The sequence below is a fragment of the Globicephala melas genome, chromosome X, assembly GCF_963455315.2.
Source record: "Globicephala melas chromosome X, mGloMel1.2, whole genome shotgun sequence".
In the NCBI taxonomy this organism is placed as follows: domain Eukaryota; kingdom Metazoa; phylum Chordata; class Mammalia; order Artiodactyla; family Delphinidae; genus Globicephala; species Globicephala melas.
In genome coordinates this window covers 40,007,088-40,023,358 of record NC_083335.1, presented here as the reverse complement: position 1 = coordinate 40,023,358, position 16,271 = coordinate 40,007,088, and the positions used below count along the sequence as shown (strand labels likewise).

Genomic DNA, 16,271 nt, shown 5'->3' with positions numbered 1-16,271 from the left:
CCTCAAAGAGCTTGTTCTACATTTCTTCCATTGAGCAAGGGATAATACTAGCTGGGTTCCTAACCCCTTGGTGGTTCCCATGTTTGGCTGATTTGTTTTTCACCAGCAAAGTAGCCTAGGAAGATCTTTAATCCCAACATAGTGAATTTGAATTTAAGATTTTGACAGCCCAAAATGACAAGATATTAATAATAATTACAACATTGATAATAGTAAACTGAGAATGGTGAGAGGCAAGTGGGGACACATGTAAAGGTTCCTAGGAGGTGATATGTTCTGGACTAAGTTGGGATATTTGCATGGCTCAGTGAAAAGGAAAAATAATGTTAACAGTCAACATTTCAGCTAGAAGAGTGTCAATTCTTTGGTGACAGGTGGGGAAAGAGGCTTATGGGAGAAAGTAAAAGGAATAAATTTTATTCACTACCTTTCTTCAACATAGAAAATTAAAAAAAAGTATGACTGTGAAATTTGGGAGAGCAAGTGGCCCTGCTAGTGGATTGAGAGGAAAGAGGAAGACAGACCACTGGCTCTCCAAAGAGCAGAGCAAACTGAAGAGAAGATGAAGGCGCTGATAACCTCAACAACAACTGAAGAAATAAAGCCCTTTCTCTGGAAAAACATATGTATAAAATATTTAACTGACATTAAATATTAAGAATTAATGAAAACACCGAAACACTTTATTTATGTAGGAAGTTTTTTCCCCTTTAGAAAATATACTGTTTTAAAACTTAAAATCATTTCATACGTGATCCAGGGAGAAAGCAGTGTGGATCTCTAGCGGTGAGTACTATCAGAATGAGGTAGATGGAAATGACCTCCAAATGAGTCTCTTATATTGCCTCCTGCCAACTCACTGTAAGAAGGGTCAAAGTTCAAGAATTCCATGATTGGAATGGATTGCTAGGTGTCAGACACTTCTAGTGAGACCCGCACCCCCCACCAAACTTGTGTGGGAAGGGTGAGGAAAATGAAAGCTGTTTGCACCGAATTCTGACACCCTGTGTCTCCCTTCTCCACTTGCTAGCTCCAATGGGGAGGGAGAGTACCTTCCACCTGGCATTGCTTCTGAGTAGCTTTGTGAACTCCTTTGGGCTATTATGTTGGCTGGTACTTTGGCTTCTTTGGCTCCCAGCACCAGCTGATGCCCTGAGCTGAGTCCCAGTTGGGCAGGCTCTATTGCTCAGTGCTATAGCTGTCTCCAGAGCATTGTTCGTGAGACTTCCAACAGGGCAGATTTGTGCAGTTGACCCATCTGGACAAGGTCTATAACAAGTAGAGCTCTGTGCAATAAGCTCATCTCCATAGTCCACCCCCCCCGCTACCCCCGCCTTCGGGCTGCAGCAGCCTGACACCCCAGCCCCACCATAGAGAGTATCAAAGAGATACTCTCTGCTCCTTTCAAAGGGGTATTGCTTGTGGCCTCTCATTGATTGGCACTACCTGGGCAGAAATGGGAAAACAGGGATTCTCTGCCCTCTCAATTTAATCTCCTTTCTTTAGCCAGTCCTTTAATTTTAAATCTCCTTGGCCACCAGGGTCATAATTAATATTTTCAATAAGGTTAATTTCTGGTCCAGCTACCCTGATCAGCCCAGAATGCTCTCCTCAAAGCCAAGAGACAAGAAGAGTATCTCAGTGAACAGGAAAGAGCAGCCAAGCTCAATAGGAAAAAAAGGGGGAAAGAAGCTGAGCTCTTGGTTTGACTATAGGATTTGCTTTGGTCTTTGGATTTATTGACTTTCCATTTTGAACACCGTTTTGAGAAAGGGAGTAGAGGAGGGAGGGGAAACGAGGAAGATGAGAGAGAGAAAAAGAGAGAGAGAGAGAGAGAGAGAGAGAGATTAGACTCACATAGTTAATTATTGTAGGTCCAGAGAAAAAGTCAAGATGTTAGAGATCATTTGATCACGTCTGTCTTCCAGTTGTTTAGCTCAGCACTTTAATCTTCCCTTTTTCAGTTCTTCACAGTGGGTCATTTCAAGGGACTCAGAGTACCAAGCCCATGCTTCCCCATGTCCCAGTGGTATGTCAGGCCTGAGATGAGCCCTTCACACCCCCTCTATTCTGACATTTCTGGTAGCTTCAACTGACTGCTTCCCCTCCTCACTGTGGAAGGAGAAAGGAAGCAAGAGAAGGATTAAGAAATAACTCCAACCTTCTAACTTCCACAACTCCATCCTGAGATTGGCCAAGTCAATATTTGTCCAGGATAGGGGTCCTCTATATACCTAGTTCCTCCCTCCTTTAGGAACCTTGAAGCCCACTTTATCCCAGACGAGGTTACATGGCACTATTATATGCTCACTAAAAGGAGCAAGTTGGAAATGAGGGGTCCTGGGAAATAAAGAGACTTTGGAGAAAAAGAAGAAACAAATAAAAGCACAGCTAACAGAAGACTCCCTGAGGACAGTTTCTGTATTGTACTCCTCCTAGGTCCTACTGCTTTGGATTTCACTTTTCTTAAAAGGTTTCTAGCATCGCTGAGTAACTTTCTTGAAGACCAAGCATTTTTCTCTTTTTATACTCCATACCAGTCAAACACACCCTGCTGCCATGTTAATTAGTTAGGGAATAAAACAAATATTTCTGAGACCAGGAAATTCAGGTAGATCTGGAAGGGTGGTCTCTCTGAGAGTCCAAGATTTCTGACCTCATTCTGACAGTATTGAGCTTCCAAGGAAGCTTGAAGACCTCTCTGTTGGGTCATATAGCAATGCCCTACCCCAGTGCAGCCGATGACTGTTCCAACCTTGCTGAGAGGTGGGGAATCTATCCCCTTGCCTTCCTTCCACAGTCAAGGAAACCTGACTGGGTCACACAGGACAGCACTTGTGGATGGGAAAGACTCCCTATTTGAGCCTGTGGTAGAAGGTACAGAGGGCACAGTAAAGGTCAGGCTCTGGGTGGGACGTGGCAGGGCAAAGATTGGTACAGATTAAGATGACAAATGCCAGAATCTAGTAGCAGTGGTCTGAATAGTCTCCACCAGAGAACTGAAAAACAGAGAAGCTCCTGTCAGGGAAGAAGGTCATCCTGGCCCCAAGAACATGTCCAAACCTTACTCTCATGAGAAATGGGATAGTATGGAGAAAATCTGAATTAGGGTAGGTAAGCCATCTTTCTAAGTAAAGCCACCATTGGCACCCTGCATTGTAGACCCACATGGCTTTGGGATTGGCTGTTGAAGTTCTGAGTGGGAGATCAGGGAGGAACTGTTCAAGCCTTTGATGGAATCTAATGCAGGGGGAAAGCCCACCCAGGAGGAAGCAGGAAGCCAACAGCTGGACTCTTTAGCTCCTATTCACAGTGCCTGGTGGATATCTTCTGACCGTAGCACTTTATAGACAACCCAGTAGAAGATGTTGAAGATGAGGAAAGTGAAAGGGAAGACAGCCCGGGAGATGGTGTCAATCCTCTTGGCCTGGTCCACGTAGAGTTTCCGCATGTTTTCTCCTTCCCTTAGAAGAGGGGCTGGAGGTTGGGGGCTATAAATGCCAGAACCTTCCATTGGACCTCCATCCCTTGCCTGCAGGCAGTGGCCCAGGCCATAGCCACGGAAATAAAGGCGACTTTCTCGGGTGATATCTTCCTCCTGGAATTACATGGAAGAAAAGGCAGAATTTGAGGTCACAGCTCTAAGGCAGAGGAATAGAGACCAGGCCACACAAATATCTCAGGTGGTGCTATGCAGACAGGGTGGCTGGGTACACAGGCCCACTGCATGTTTTTTTATGACCACAAAACTACTCATGAGATAGATATATGTTAAGCAGCTATATGTGGTATGGATGGTATATGTTATGATTCCATTTGCAGATAAACCCCGAGCGGCCTTTTTAAAATGCATAACATCATTTAGAGCCATCTAAAACTCAGTGAAGTGCCACCTCACCGCAAGAGGGACATCTCAATGTCAAGTTATCTCTGACGGGTAATAAATAGAATAAACAGAACAATGAAACCTTTAGAAAGCACAGCTGAGATATTTAGACTTGGGAACTTGACTTTAATGACTTCCAAAAGCTGCAAAATTAATTCTGCTTGTACATAGTATCTTAACAAAAATGTTTATCTCGACTTAAAGCTGAAAATTCCAAAAGTTTCAAATAACCTAGTGGGCTATCTGAATTATCGTAAAGGTGATCATGCTCTTGCAGATACGTGTGCTTCTAGGGTAACATTTATTACCCAATACACATTCCATTCATGTACAATATATGCATTCTGATGAACACATTAACACTGAAGAGGTAAATTTTTATATAAGCATTAAGCAATGTAGCAGACTACACAAAGTTTGTCTAATAAATGACAGCTGAAAATCTTAAGTAGCTATAACACAGCTGAGAGTCAGAAGGTAAGGCCACAAAGATAGATAGAGATCTAGAGAGAGATGGAGAGGGAGAAGGAGAGGGAAAAGGAGAGAGAGAGAGAGAGAGAGAGAGAGAGAACCAAAGCCCCTGAGTGATTAACAGAGAGAACTTTACTCATATAAGAGCCTTTCAGGGCCCCACTCAGAGCCTATTTACTCTTGGTTTCTATATAACCCAAACCTGCCCAATTTTGGCTACTTCTAAAGGACATACTGCCATCAGAAGTAGTGGTTCACAGCCTGGAAATTAGACAGAGGACAGGTAAGTATATACCAAAACCTAGAAATACTTCATTCAAAGATGGTTATAATTTTGTAAAGTATTGATGTTTACAGGAGTAAAAGCTTCAGCTATGTAAGAAATAACCTGAAGTGAAATGCCCCCTTGTGGGATGGTGCCAACTATCTTCTCAGTTTGTCCAGGGCTGAGGGCTTCCTGAGACTAGGGCTTTCAGTACTAAAACAGAATAAGGCACATGTATGTTGAATGGATGTGACAGATATACATAAAATGTAGATAAAAGTAGATTTTACACATGCTATGCAGTTAGAAGGACATCATAGGGTGTTTATAATGAGATCTCTGTAGCTATAGTAACCCACTGAAAAGTGGTTTAATCGATGAGATGTTGGTGTGGTGGGCCCCAGTGAGCCTTGATTATGACAGCACTAGAAGGCCTAGCCTGTCACTGGGCATCAGAGGCAGACAAGCTTAGGTCAGAGATTTATCAACAGATTCCACCTCTTTCTCTGCTTCCTGTGGGCTCATAGTACAGACGTGGGAAAGGGCATCGGTCTTGCTCACTGCTGTGTCCCCAGTGCCTAGCACAGAGCTGGCATCCAATAGGCACCCAGTAGACATTAGTTGAATGAATGAATGGACTGATGAACCACATGCCTCAGAGTAAAGGACAGGCAACGGCTTTGTTCTCATGAAGCCAGCCTCCTCTCAGGATCTCAGACTGAAGAGTCTACTCAGAAGAGAATCTTAGCTACAGAGTACTTGGCAGGAAAAGCAATTACTCCTTGCCCCACCACTGCACAAGGGCGTGATGCCCTTCGGCCTTTAGAAAGAGTGGCACCTTTGGCATAGAGAAGGGTCTCTCTAAGTTTGCCCACCAGAGAGCCTTGCTATTCAATCCTCGATTTTTCCAGTCTTTGTGAAGAGAGTTGTACACGTGTAGGCCAGAGGCAATTCACTCCTGTGGTGGTGCTTTGACCCTGAGTTGTTGTGGTGAGGCAGCCTCAGTTCTCTCCTGAAAGTTCTTTACATAACCTGTCACCACAGGCCTTGGCTCACCTCATCTGTATTCTGTAATTCATTTTCACACTGTTTCTACCAGAGAGGTTGTGCTGGACCCATTTTATAGATGAAGAACTAGAGGCAAACAAAATATCTCCCACATAAGTGAACAATGAGGGGGTAAATAAAATGATTTTTCGTTTTGCTTTCCAATTCAGAGTCCCTCAGACTCCCTGTTCCCTGCTGCTCATCCTGATCCTCTCAGCTCTCCAGCCAGAGGATACAAGCATGGAATACATTTGTTTGCAAAAATCTCTGAAAGAGAAAGTTGAATCCAACTGCTCTTTCTGTTTCTATAGATCTAATTATTTCCCCTTTTCTCCAATCACAGTAAATCTAAAGGGAATTATTGGGAAATATTCCAAGGCTGGAAAAAGCTATTTCACACAGGAGAGAAAATATGGCCAATAGAATGTCATCCTTGGCTCTTTTTAATTTTAACATGTTGCACAACTTGTAGTTGGGGGAGCAAACATGAGTGGCCTAAAATTCAAGGGTGGGGATCCTGGATTTGGGTATTACCTATTTAGGCGAAATTCTGAGGGGTGTGTGTGTGTGTGTGTGTGTGTGTGTGTGTGTGTGTGTGAGGGACAGTGGAGGCTTAAACTCCACTTTGTGGCTTCCATGGCTGTTGAAATAGAACATTTCTGTGGCAGATATCTATAGGGGAGGAGGGCTGGGGAGCTAGAGAGGAAAGATATTCCAAAACCAAGCTGAGGCGGGAATGCACGGTGTGGAGATGGGAAGGGGGGATAGATATTGAGTGATATATATTGAAGTGAGAGAGGAAATTGGAGAATGGGGGAGGGTCTTGGGGGATGGAAAGAGGCAAGCAGGGTTCTGGGATCAAGCGCCTGAGAGGATTTGGCAATATTTTGAAATTTCTTCCATTTCTCAAGTTATTCTATTGATAATGGTAAGGCTCTTTCTCTTTCCATCTTGAAAGAGAGCCCTTGCCAATCAGCCTGCAAAGGTTGGTGGAGTAGATTCTGTGGCTGCTGTGTCCAGAACCTGGTGCCAGGGCCTGTTGAGATTATAAAAAAGGAGAGACAGACTCTTCCCTGTGGGGTTTCTAGACTAGCTGGGAAGACAAAGTGGAAATGTCTGGGGGAAAAAATTGAGCTATTGGAGTGCCCAAAAACCCGAACGAACTTTTTGGCCAAGCCAATATTTTAGACCGTGACATGGAAGGAGATCACCATGCTGTGGAGATGGGTGGTTGAGGAGAGATTTGAGAAGAACAGAATGAAGTCTGGAGCTGGGTGAACAGCTGGCTGGCTTCTAGAATACTCCTAACTTGTTCTTGACTAAGGGATCCCTGAAAATCATATGGATTCTCTCTCTCCCTTAAGAGGGCTCCTCTCAAGACTAAAAACTGCTGCTCTAGCTGGAACAGCAGGGCCCAGAGAGAGGTTCTAGAAATGGATTAACCCTGCATCAACTTTTTCAACCTGCTCAGTGACCTCTAGGATTCTGCTACATTTCTTCTGGGATGGCAGTGGCTTTAGGAAACTCAAAAAGGGACAGGACTAATGGCACAGGTTTTGGTTTTCAGGTTTTATTTATATTAATCATAAGCCCAGTCCACTTTGAGGCAGGATCCAGGTGCCTAAGCAGGGCCCAGGCTGATGTTATAACTTCGCAAATATTGAGCACGGGTTATGACAGACTTCATTATGAAATCAGGATCACCCTATACATGACCAGGAGGGGATAGGCTGTGGGCAGTTGGAGGTTGGAGAGGTGCAGGGAAGGGGGCGGGACTAGTGTCAACCTGGAGTAGCTCTACAGTAACTGCAGCAGTCTTCTGTTGCCGGGACACCCACACAGGCAATCTAACTGGCAAAAGGACTCTGGAACTGGTTGGCAGCCTGCTCTTCTTTCCCAAGGTAGGCATTGAGAAGGCATCAAGATAAAAACCCCTATAAAGATAAGATTTTGGTACCTGCGGTCAGGCTTGACACAGCTAAAAAGGAGGTGGGGACAGTTAGCTTAGAAAAGGGTGCATCTACTTTTCTTGCCCTTCTGCCAAGTCCATATATTTTTTCTAAGTCTCAGCATTGGATAGGAAGGCTTTTAGGTCTCTTGAAGAATCGGTCCTACTCAAGGAGATGTAGTTATGGATCAATCCACTAGAGGGCGGGTTTCCCAGGACACAACTCAAGGACTGAAGCCAGGCAAGAATTGATAAATTCTGACAAACCACTAGATGAGGCAGGAGCCCTGCCCTCAGCAGAAAGGGACCTTAGCAAGGAACATGAAATCCCGGAGGATAATTTTAGTGCAGACATATGGTAAGGGTACTCCAGGAGCAGCTGAAGTGGGAGGTGGGATGTTAAGAAGAGAGAAGAACCTTAGTGCTACAGTGGCCCCGACAGGCTAGAGCCAGTGGGCTTAGATAGAACATTGTTTCCTCTCCCGCAAGAGGTCATATGTGCCTGCCGCTTGGCTTTGGAGCCTCCAGATAAGGCAGAAAACAAGGAGTCAGAGCTCAAGACAGGCCAGAGCTCTGTGTGTCTGATGATTAAGTGACCAGTATGTAGCTCAGCAAAGGCTTTTAGCTTTGCTCATAATTGGGCACTGGCTTCTGTGAGAGTGGCCCAGGCACCTCTGTTGTCATGGCAACATACCTAGCACCTATGGTCTGGGTAACGGTGGGGAGGAAGAACTGCCTCTGTTGTCATGATGACAAAATCCCTGCTCTATTTCCCCAGGTGATCACTCTACTGTAGAAGAAATGGGGTTAACAAACAAGAGCGAGGGAGAACAACAGCTCATGCCCAACAACTCTGATGCGCCCAATGAAGATCAAGGTGAAGAAATCCAACAGCCAGAAGAGGCAAGTGGTGGTTTTTCAATTCCAGTTTAGTTATGGGGACCCTTTTATAATGCTCCCCTAGAAAGGCAACAATGCCTGATCTGAATTCTTAACCACCAAACAGTATATGACAACTTGGGGTACCTTCCTCCTGGGTGGGAGGAGAGTCAGGAGCAACCACTAATTATTCTCAAAGCAATCTCATGTTAACTAACTTGACAAGGTTCTAATATTGGCTAACATTTTTTCAGTGCTTACTATGCCCATGCTCTTAATCAGTCTGCTAGACTGCCCTACAGGAATTAAGGTCCCATTGGACAGAAAAAGAAATAGAATCAAAGAGGTTAAAGTACTTAGCTTATTTGTGACCAGCTTGGGACTAGAATCCAGGGTCCTGATTGCCTGTCTAGTCCTTGCAGCCTAGGTCAAGTCTTGGTTTGTGGGAGGAGTAGTAGGGAGGAAGGAGTCCAAAGGAGAAAGGAAGTGGGCCCCTCCCTAGTTATACTCACCATGCGTTGGCACCTCTGCCTTCTTCGAAGTCGCATGAATTCCTTATGCTGACGGGAGACAAAATTGACAGCAGCGTACTCCAGCAGGGCAGCGAACACGAAGAGGAGGCACACAGCCATCCAGATATCAATTGCCTTCACGTAGGACACCTGCAACATCCACCAATGGAGCAGTCAACTTTCCAGGAGTCCTTCCATGGCCTGTCCAGTGAGTTGCCAACCCATATCAACTGCCTGCTGTTCTTCAGTTTTATCCTGAATTTATTCTGGTTTTTAAAGAAGCTTCCCATGATATATCCCATTGTCTGAAGACCCATGTCAAAGAGATCGGGCTATCCATCATCCTTCACCTCTCTGCCCTCTCCACCCTCCTCTTCCATCTGCCTTTCCTCCCTACACTTCTTTTCCTTTCTTTCTTTCTTCTTTCCTTACTTCTGCTTCTGCTTCTTATTATTCTTTTCACTCTTGTCTTCTGATTCTTTTCCTTCAATAAAAAGCAATGAACATGAATGCTGTATTTGTTTGCCTTCTGTTCTCTCCTAGGGTCATCACAGCTGTGGTGGTAATTGGGTGGGGTGCGTTATTCCCATGTGAGACACATGAGGTCATTGGAGGCCTTGAGGGGAAAAATCTTAGTCAAGATTACCCAGTGAGAAGATAGCAGTAGGGCTTGGGGATCCTGGGCTTTCAATTCAGTGGTGCTGCCCTTTACCTAGGCTGTAGTATCAATATCAGACTAGGAGGTCCTTCCTTTGCTTCCTCCAACCCTATTCTTCCTTGACCTTGTGATTTTTTTCCTGCTGTTCTTTGTGAGAGACCCTGGTGGGGATTTGAACTGAGTGGTGAGTGAGTGCCTCATGTCTTACAATGAAGAGCAGAACAGGGCAGGGATCCCAATGGAGTGTACAAATCACCCCCGGCTATGGATGCGTCTCTCATTTCAAGGCACTGCTGGCTTCTGCTTATCCATTCCTTAGTGCTCTCCTCTACTACCTGCCTTGGTAGCCTTTAAGTACAGTCAGCCCTCTGTATTCATGGGTTCTGCGTTTGAGGATACGAAGGGCCTAATGTAAGGGACTTGAGCATCTGCTGATTTTGCTATCTGCAGGGGGTCCTGGAAGCAATCCCCCACTGGTACTGAGGGATGACTGTACTTTTCTCTCCCATTTCCCTTGTGAAGAGTGAATGCTCACTTCTCCTGAAGCAGGGTTGTGGCTGGGTGGGACCAGAAGGGAGGCCAGAGCTCAGGTTTATGAAGTCCTTTCACTTCCTCAATCAGATCACCTCCGTACATTGTTTTGAGCAGCTGAGCTCACCTTATGGGGCTCCCCAGCAGGAGTAGGACTAATGACAGGCAACTTTTTTCATCAGCCTCTGCTATGTTGGACAGTGAGGTTGCTGCAGGTTCCAGTTAAGGAGCAGGTCTCACTAGAGAAATCTTCCACCCCAGTGGTTCTTAACCAGGGCTGACTCCCCCCAACCCCACCCCACCAGGGGCCTTTCAAAATGTTAGGAGACATTTTTGGGTGCACAATTTTGGGGTGGTGCTGGCAACTGGCATCTAGTGGGTAGAGGCCAGGGAAGTTGCTAAATATCCTACAGTGCATAGGACAGCCCCTCCCAACCCATACATTAAAGAAAAATTATCTCACCCAAAATGATGATAGTGCTAAGATTGAGAAACCCTAGGAAGACACTGGAACTCACCAAAAAAGATACCCCACATCCGAAGACAAAGGAGAAGCCATAATGAGATGGTAGGAGGGGCGCAATCACAGTAAAATCAAATCCCATAACTGGTGGGTGGGTGACTCACAGACTGGAGAACACTTATACCATAGAAGGCCACCCACTGGAGTGAAGGTTCTGAGCCCCACGTCCGGCTTCCCAACCTGGGGGTCCGGCAACGGGAGGAGGAAATCCTAGAGAATCAGACTTTGAAGCCTAGTGGGAATTGATTGCAGCACTTTGACAGGACTGGGGGAAACAGAGACTCCACTCTTGGAGGGCACACACAAAGTAGTGTGCGCATTGGGACCCAGGGGAAGGAGCAGTGACCCCAGAGGAGACTGAACCAAACCTACCTGCTAGTGTTGGAGGGTCTCCTGCAGAGGTGGGGGGTGGCTGTGGCTCACCGTGGGGACAGGACACTGGCAGCAGAGGTTCTGGGAAGTACTGCTTGGTGTGAGCCCTCCCAGAATCTGTCATTAGCCCCACCAAAGAGCCCAGGTAGGCTCCAGTGTTGGGTTGCCTCAGGCAAAACAACCAACAGGGAGGGAACCCAGCTCCACGCATCAACAGTCAAGCGTATTAAAGTTTTGTTTTATTTTTTTTGTGGTACGCGGGCCTCTTATGGCCTCTCCCGTTGCAGAGCACAGGCTCCAGATGCGCAGGCTCAGCAGCCATGGGTCACGGGCCTAGCCGCTCCACAGCATGTGGGATCTTCCCAGACAGGGGCATGAAGCCATGTCCTCTGCAATGGCAGGCGGACTCTCAACCACTGCACCACCAGGGAAGCCCCGTGAATTAAAGTTTGATTGAGCTCTGCCCACCAGAGCAACAGTCAGCTCTACCCACCACCCGTCCCTCCCATCAGGAAACTTACACAAGCCTCTTAGGTAGCCTCATCCACCAGAGGGCAGACAGCAGAAGCAAGAACTACAGTCCTGCAGCCTGTGGAATAAAAACCACATTCACAGAAAGATAGACAAGATGAAAAGGCAGAGGGCTATGTACCAGATGAAGGAACAAGATAAAACCCCAGAAAAACAACTGAATGAAGTGGAGATAGGCAACCTTCCAGAAAAAGAATTCAGAATAATGATAGTGAAGATGATCTAGGACCTCGGAAAAACAATGGAGGCAAAGGGGCTTCCCTGGTGGCACAGTGGTTGAGAGTCCACTTGCCGATGCAGGGGACACGGGTTCGTGCCCCTGTCTGGGAAGATCCCACATGCCGCGGAGCAGCTAGGCCCGTGAGCCATGGCCGCTGAGCCTGCACGTCCGGAGCCTGTGCTCTGCAATGGGAGAGGCCACAACAGTGAGAGGCCTGCGTAATGCAAAAAAAAAAAAAAAAAAAAGAATGGAGGCAAAGATCGAGAAGATGCAAGAAATGTTTAACAAAGACTTAGAAGAATTAAAGAACAAACAAACAGAGATGAACAATACAATAAGTGAAATGAAAACTACACTGGAAGGAATCAACAGCAGAATAACTGAGGCAAAAGAACGGATAAGTGACCTGGAAGACAGAATGGTGGAGCTCACTGCTGCAGAACAGAATAAAGAAAAAAGAATGAAAAGAAATGAAAACAGCATAAGTGACTTCTGGGACAATATTAAACACAACAACATTCGCATTATAGGGGTCCCAGAGGAGAAGAGAGAGAGAAAGGGCCAGAGAAAATATTTGAAGAGATTATAGTTGAAAACTTCCCTAACATGGGAAAGGAAAGAGCCAGGAAGTGCGGTGAGTCCCATACAGGATAAACCCAAGGAAAAACATGCCGAGACACATAGTAATCAAATTGGCAAAAATTAAAGACAAAGAAAAATTATTGAAAGCAGCAAGGGAAAAATGAAAAATAACATACAAGGGAACTCCCATAAGGTTAACAGCTGACTTCTCAGCAGAAACTCTACAAGCCAGAAGGGAGTGGCATGATATACTTAAAGTGATGAAAGGGAAGAACTTACAACCAAGATTATTCTACCCAGCAAGGATCTCATTCAGATTCAATGGAGAAATCAAAAGCTTTACAGACAAGCAAAAGCTAAGAGAATTCAGCACCACCAAACCAGCTCTACAACAAATACTAAAGGAACTTCTCTAAGTGGGAAACACAAGAGAAGAAAAGGATCTACAAAAACAAACCCAAAGCAACTAAGAAAATGGTCATAGGAAAATACATATCGATAATTACCTTAAAAATGAATGGATTAAATGCTCCAACCAAAAGACACAGGTTTGCTGAATGGATACAAAAACAAGACCCATATATATGCTGTCTACAAGAGACCCACTTCAGACCTAGGGACACATACATACTGAAAGTGAGGGGATGGAAAAAGATATTCCATGCAAATGGAAATCAAAAGAAAGCTGGAGTAGCTATACTCAGATAAAATAGACTTTAAAATAAAGAATGTTACAAGAGACAAGGACACTACATAATGATCAAGGAATCAATCCAAGAAGATACAACAATTATAAATATATATGCACACAACATAGGAGCACCTCAATACATAAGGCAACTGCTAACAGCTATAAAAGAGGAAATCGACAGTAACACAATAATAGTTGGGGACTTTAACACCTCACTTACACCAATGGACAGATCATCCAAAATGAAAATAAATAAGGAAACAGAAGCTTTAAGTGACACAATAGACCAGATAGATTTACTTGATATTTATAGGACATTCCATCCAAAAACAGCAGATTACACTTTCTTCTCAAGTGCACACAGAACATTCTCCAGGATAGATCACATCTTGGGTCACAAATCAAGCCTCAGTAAATTTAAGAAAATTGAAATCATATCAAGCATCTTTTCTGACCACAACGCTATGAGATTAGAAATGAATTACAGGGAAAAAAACGTAAAAAACACAAACACATGGACGCTAAACAATACGTTACTAAACAACCAAGAGATCACTGAAGAAATCAAAGAGGAAATCAAAAAATACCTAGAGACAAATGACAATGAAAACACAATGATCCAAAACCTATGGGGATGCAGCAAAAGCAGTTCTAAGAGGGAAGTTTATAGCTATACAAGCCTACTTCAAGAAACAAGAAAAATCTCAAGTAAACAATCTAAACTTACACCTAAAGTAACTAGAGAAAGAAGAACAAACAAAACCCAAACTTAGCAGAAGGAAAGAAATCATAAAAATCAGAGCAGAAATAAATGAAATAGAAACAAAGAAAACAATAGCAAAGATCAATACAACTAAAAGCTGGTTCTTTGAGAAGATAAACAAAATTGACAAACCATTAGCCAGACTTATCCAGAAAAAGAGGGAGAGGACTCAAATCAATAAAATTAGAAATGAAAAAGGAGAAGTTACAACAGACACCGCAGAAATACAAAGCATCCTAAGAGACTACTACAAGCAACTCTATGCCAATAAAATGGACAACCTGGAAGAAATGGACAAATTCTTAGAAAGGTATAACCTTCCAAGACTGAACCAGGAAGAAACAGAAAATATGAACAGACCAATCACAAGTAACGAAATTGAAACTGTGATTAAAACTCTTCCAACAAACAAAAGTCCAGGACCAGATGGCTTCTCACAGGTGAATTCTATGAAACATTTAGAGAAGAGCTAACACCCATCCTTCTCAAACTCTTCCAAAAAATTGCAGAGGAAGGAACACTCCCAAACTCATTCTATGAGGCCACCATCACCCTGATACCAAAACCGCACAAAGATACTACAAAAAAAGAAAATTACTGACCAATATCACTGATGAATATAGATGCAAAAATCCTCAACAAAATACTAGCAAACAGAATCCAACAACACATTAAAAGGATCATACACCATGATCAAGTGGGATTTATCCCAGGGATGCAAGAATTCTTCAATATACACAAATCAATCAATATGATACACCATATTAACAAATGGAAGGAGAAAAACCATATGATCATCTCAATAGATGCAGAAAAAGATTTGACAAAATTCAACACCTATTTATGATAAAAACTCTCCAGAAAGTGGGCACAGAGGGAACCTACCTCAACATAATAAAGGCCGTACACGAGAAATCCACAGCAAACATCATTCTCAATGGTGAAAACCTGAAAGCATTTCCTCTAAGATTAGGAACAAGACAAGGATGTCCACTCTCTCCACTATTATTCAACATAGTTTTGGAAGTCCTAGCCACAGCAATCAGAGAAGAAAATGAAATAAAAGGAATACAAATTGGAAAAGAAGAAGTAAAACTGTCACTGTTTGCAGATGACATGATACTATACATAGAGAATCCTAAAAATGCCACCAGAAAACTACTAGGGCTAATCAATGAATTTGGTAAAGTTGCAGGATACAAAATTAATGCCCAGAAATCTTGCATTCCTATACACTAATGATGAAAAATCTGAAAGAGAAATTATGGAAACACTCCCATTTACCATTGAAACAAAAAGAACAAAATACCTAGGAATAAACGTACCTAGAGAGACAAAAGACCTGTATGCAGAAAACTATAAGACACTGATGAAAGAAATTAAAAATGATACCAACAGATGGAGAGATATACCACGTTCTTGGATTGGAAGAATCAATATTGTGAAAATGATTATACTATCCAACGCAATCTACAGATTCAATGCAATCCTTTTCAAATTACCAATGGCATTTTTTATGGAACTAGAACAAATCATCTTAAAATTTGTATGGAGACACAAAAGACCCCGAATAGCCAAAGCAGTCTTGAGGGAAAAAAACGGAGCTGGAGGAATCAGACTCCCTGACTTCAGACTATACTACAAAGCTACAGTAATCAAGAAAATATGGTACTGGCACAAAAACATAGATCAATGGAACAAGATAGAAAGCCCAGAGATAAACCCATGCACCTATGGTCAACTAATCTATGACAAAGGAGGCAAAGATATACAATGGAGAAAAGACAGTCTCTTCAATAAGTGGTGCTGGGAAAATTGGACAGCTACATGTAAAAGAATGAAATTAGAACACTTCCTAACACCATACACAAAAATAAACTCAAAATGGATTAAAGACCTAAATGTAAGGCCAGACACTATAAAACTCTTAGAGGAAAACATAGGAAGAACATTCTTTGACATAAATCACTGCAAGATCATTTTTGATCCACCTCCTAGAGTAATGGAAATAAAAACAAAAATAAACAAATGGGACATAATGAAACTTAAAAGCCTTTGCACAGCAAAGGAAACCATAAACAAGACGAAAAGACAACCCTCAGAATGGGAGAACATATTTGCAAAGGAATCAACAGACAAAGAATTAATCTCCAAAATATATAAACAGCTCATGCAGCTCAATATTAAGAAAACAAACAACCCAATCCAAAAATGGGCAGAAGACCTAAATAAAAATTTCTCCAAAGAAGACATACAGATGGCCAAGAAGCACATGAAAAGCTGTTCAACATCACTAATTATTAGAGAAATGCAAATCAAAACTACAATGAGGTATCACCTCACACCAGTTAGAATGGGCATCATCAGAAAATCTACAAACAACAAATGCTGG

At 43.3% G+C, this 16,271-nt stretch overlaps 1 protein-coding gene across 1 annotated transcript; it reads left to right on the top strand.

Annotated features, from left to right (window-relative positions):
- Positions 1-7,879: 7,879 nt before the first annotated feature.
- Positions 7,880-9,512, top strand: TMEM31 (transmembrane protein 31). Its single transcript, XM_030850168.2, is given in 3 exon segments — positions 7,880-7,975; positions 8,396-8,520; positions 9,083-9,512. Coding segments are annotated over 3 exon segments (612 nt in total). The 5' UTR covers positions 7,880-7,890; the 3' UTR covers positions 9,485-9,512.
- The last annotated feature ends 6,759 nt before the right edge of the window (positions 9,513-16,271 follow it).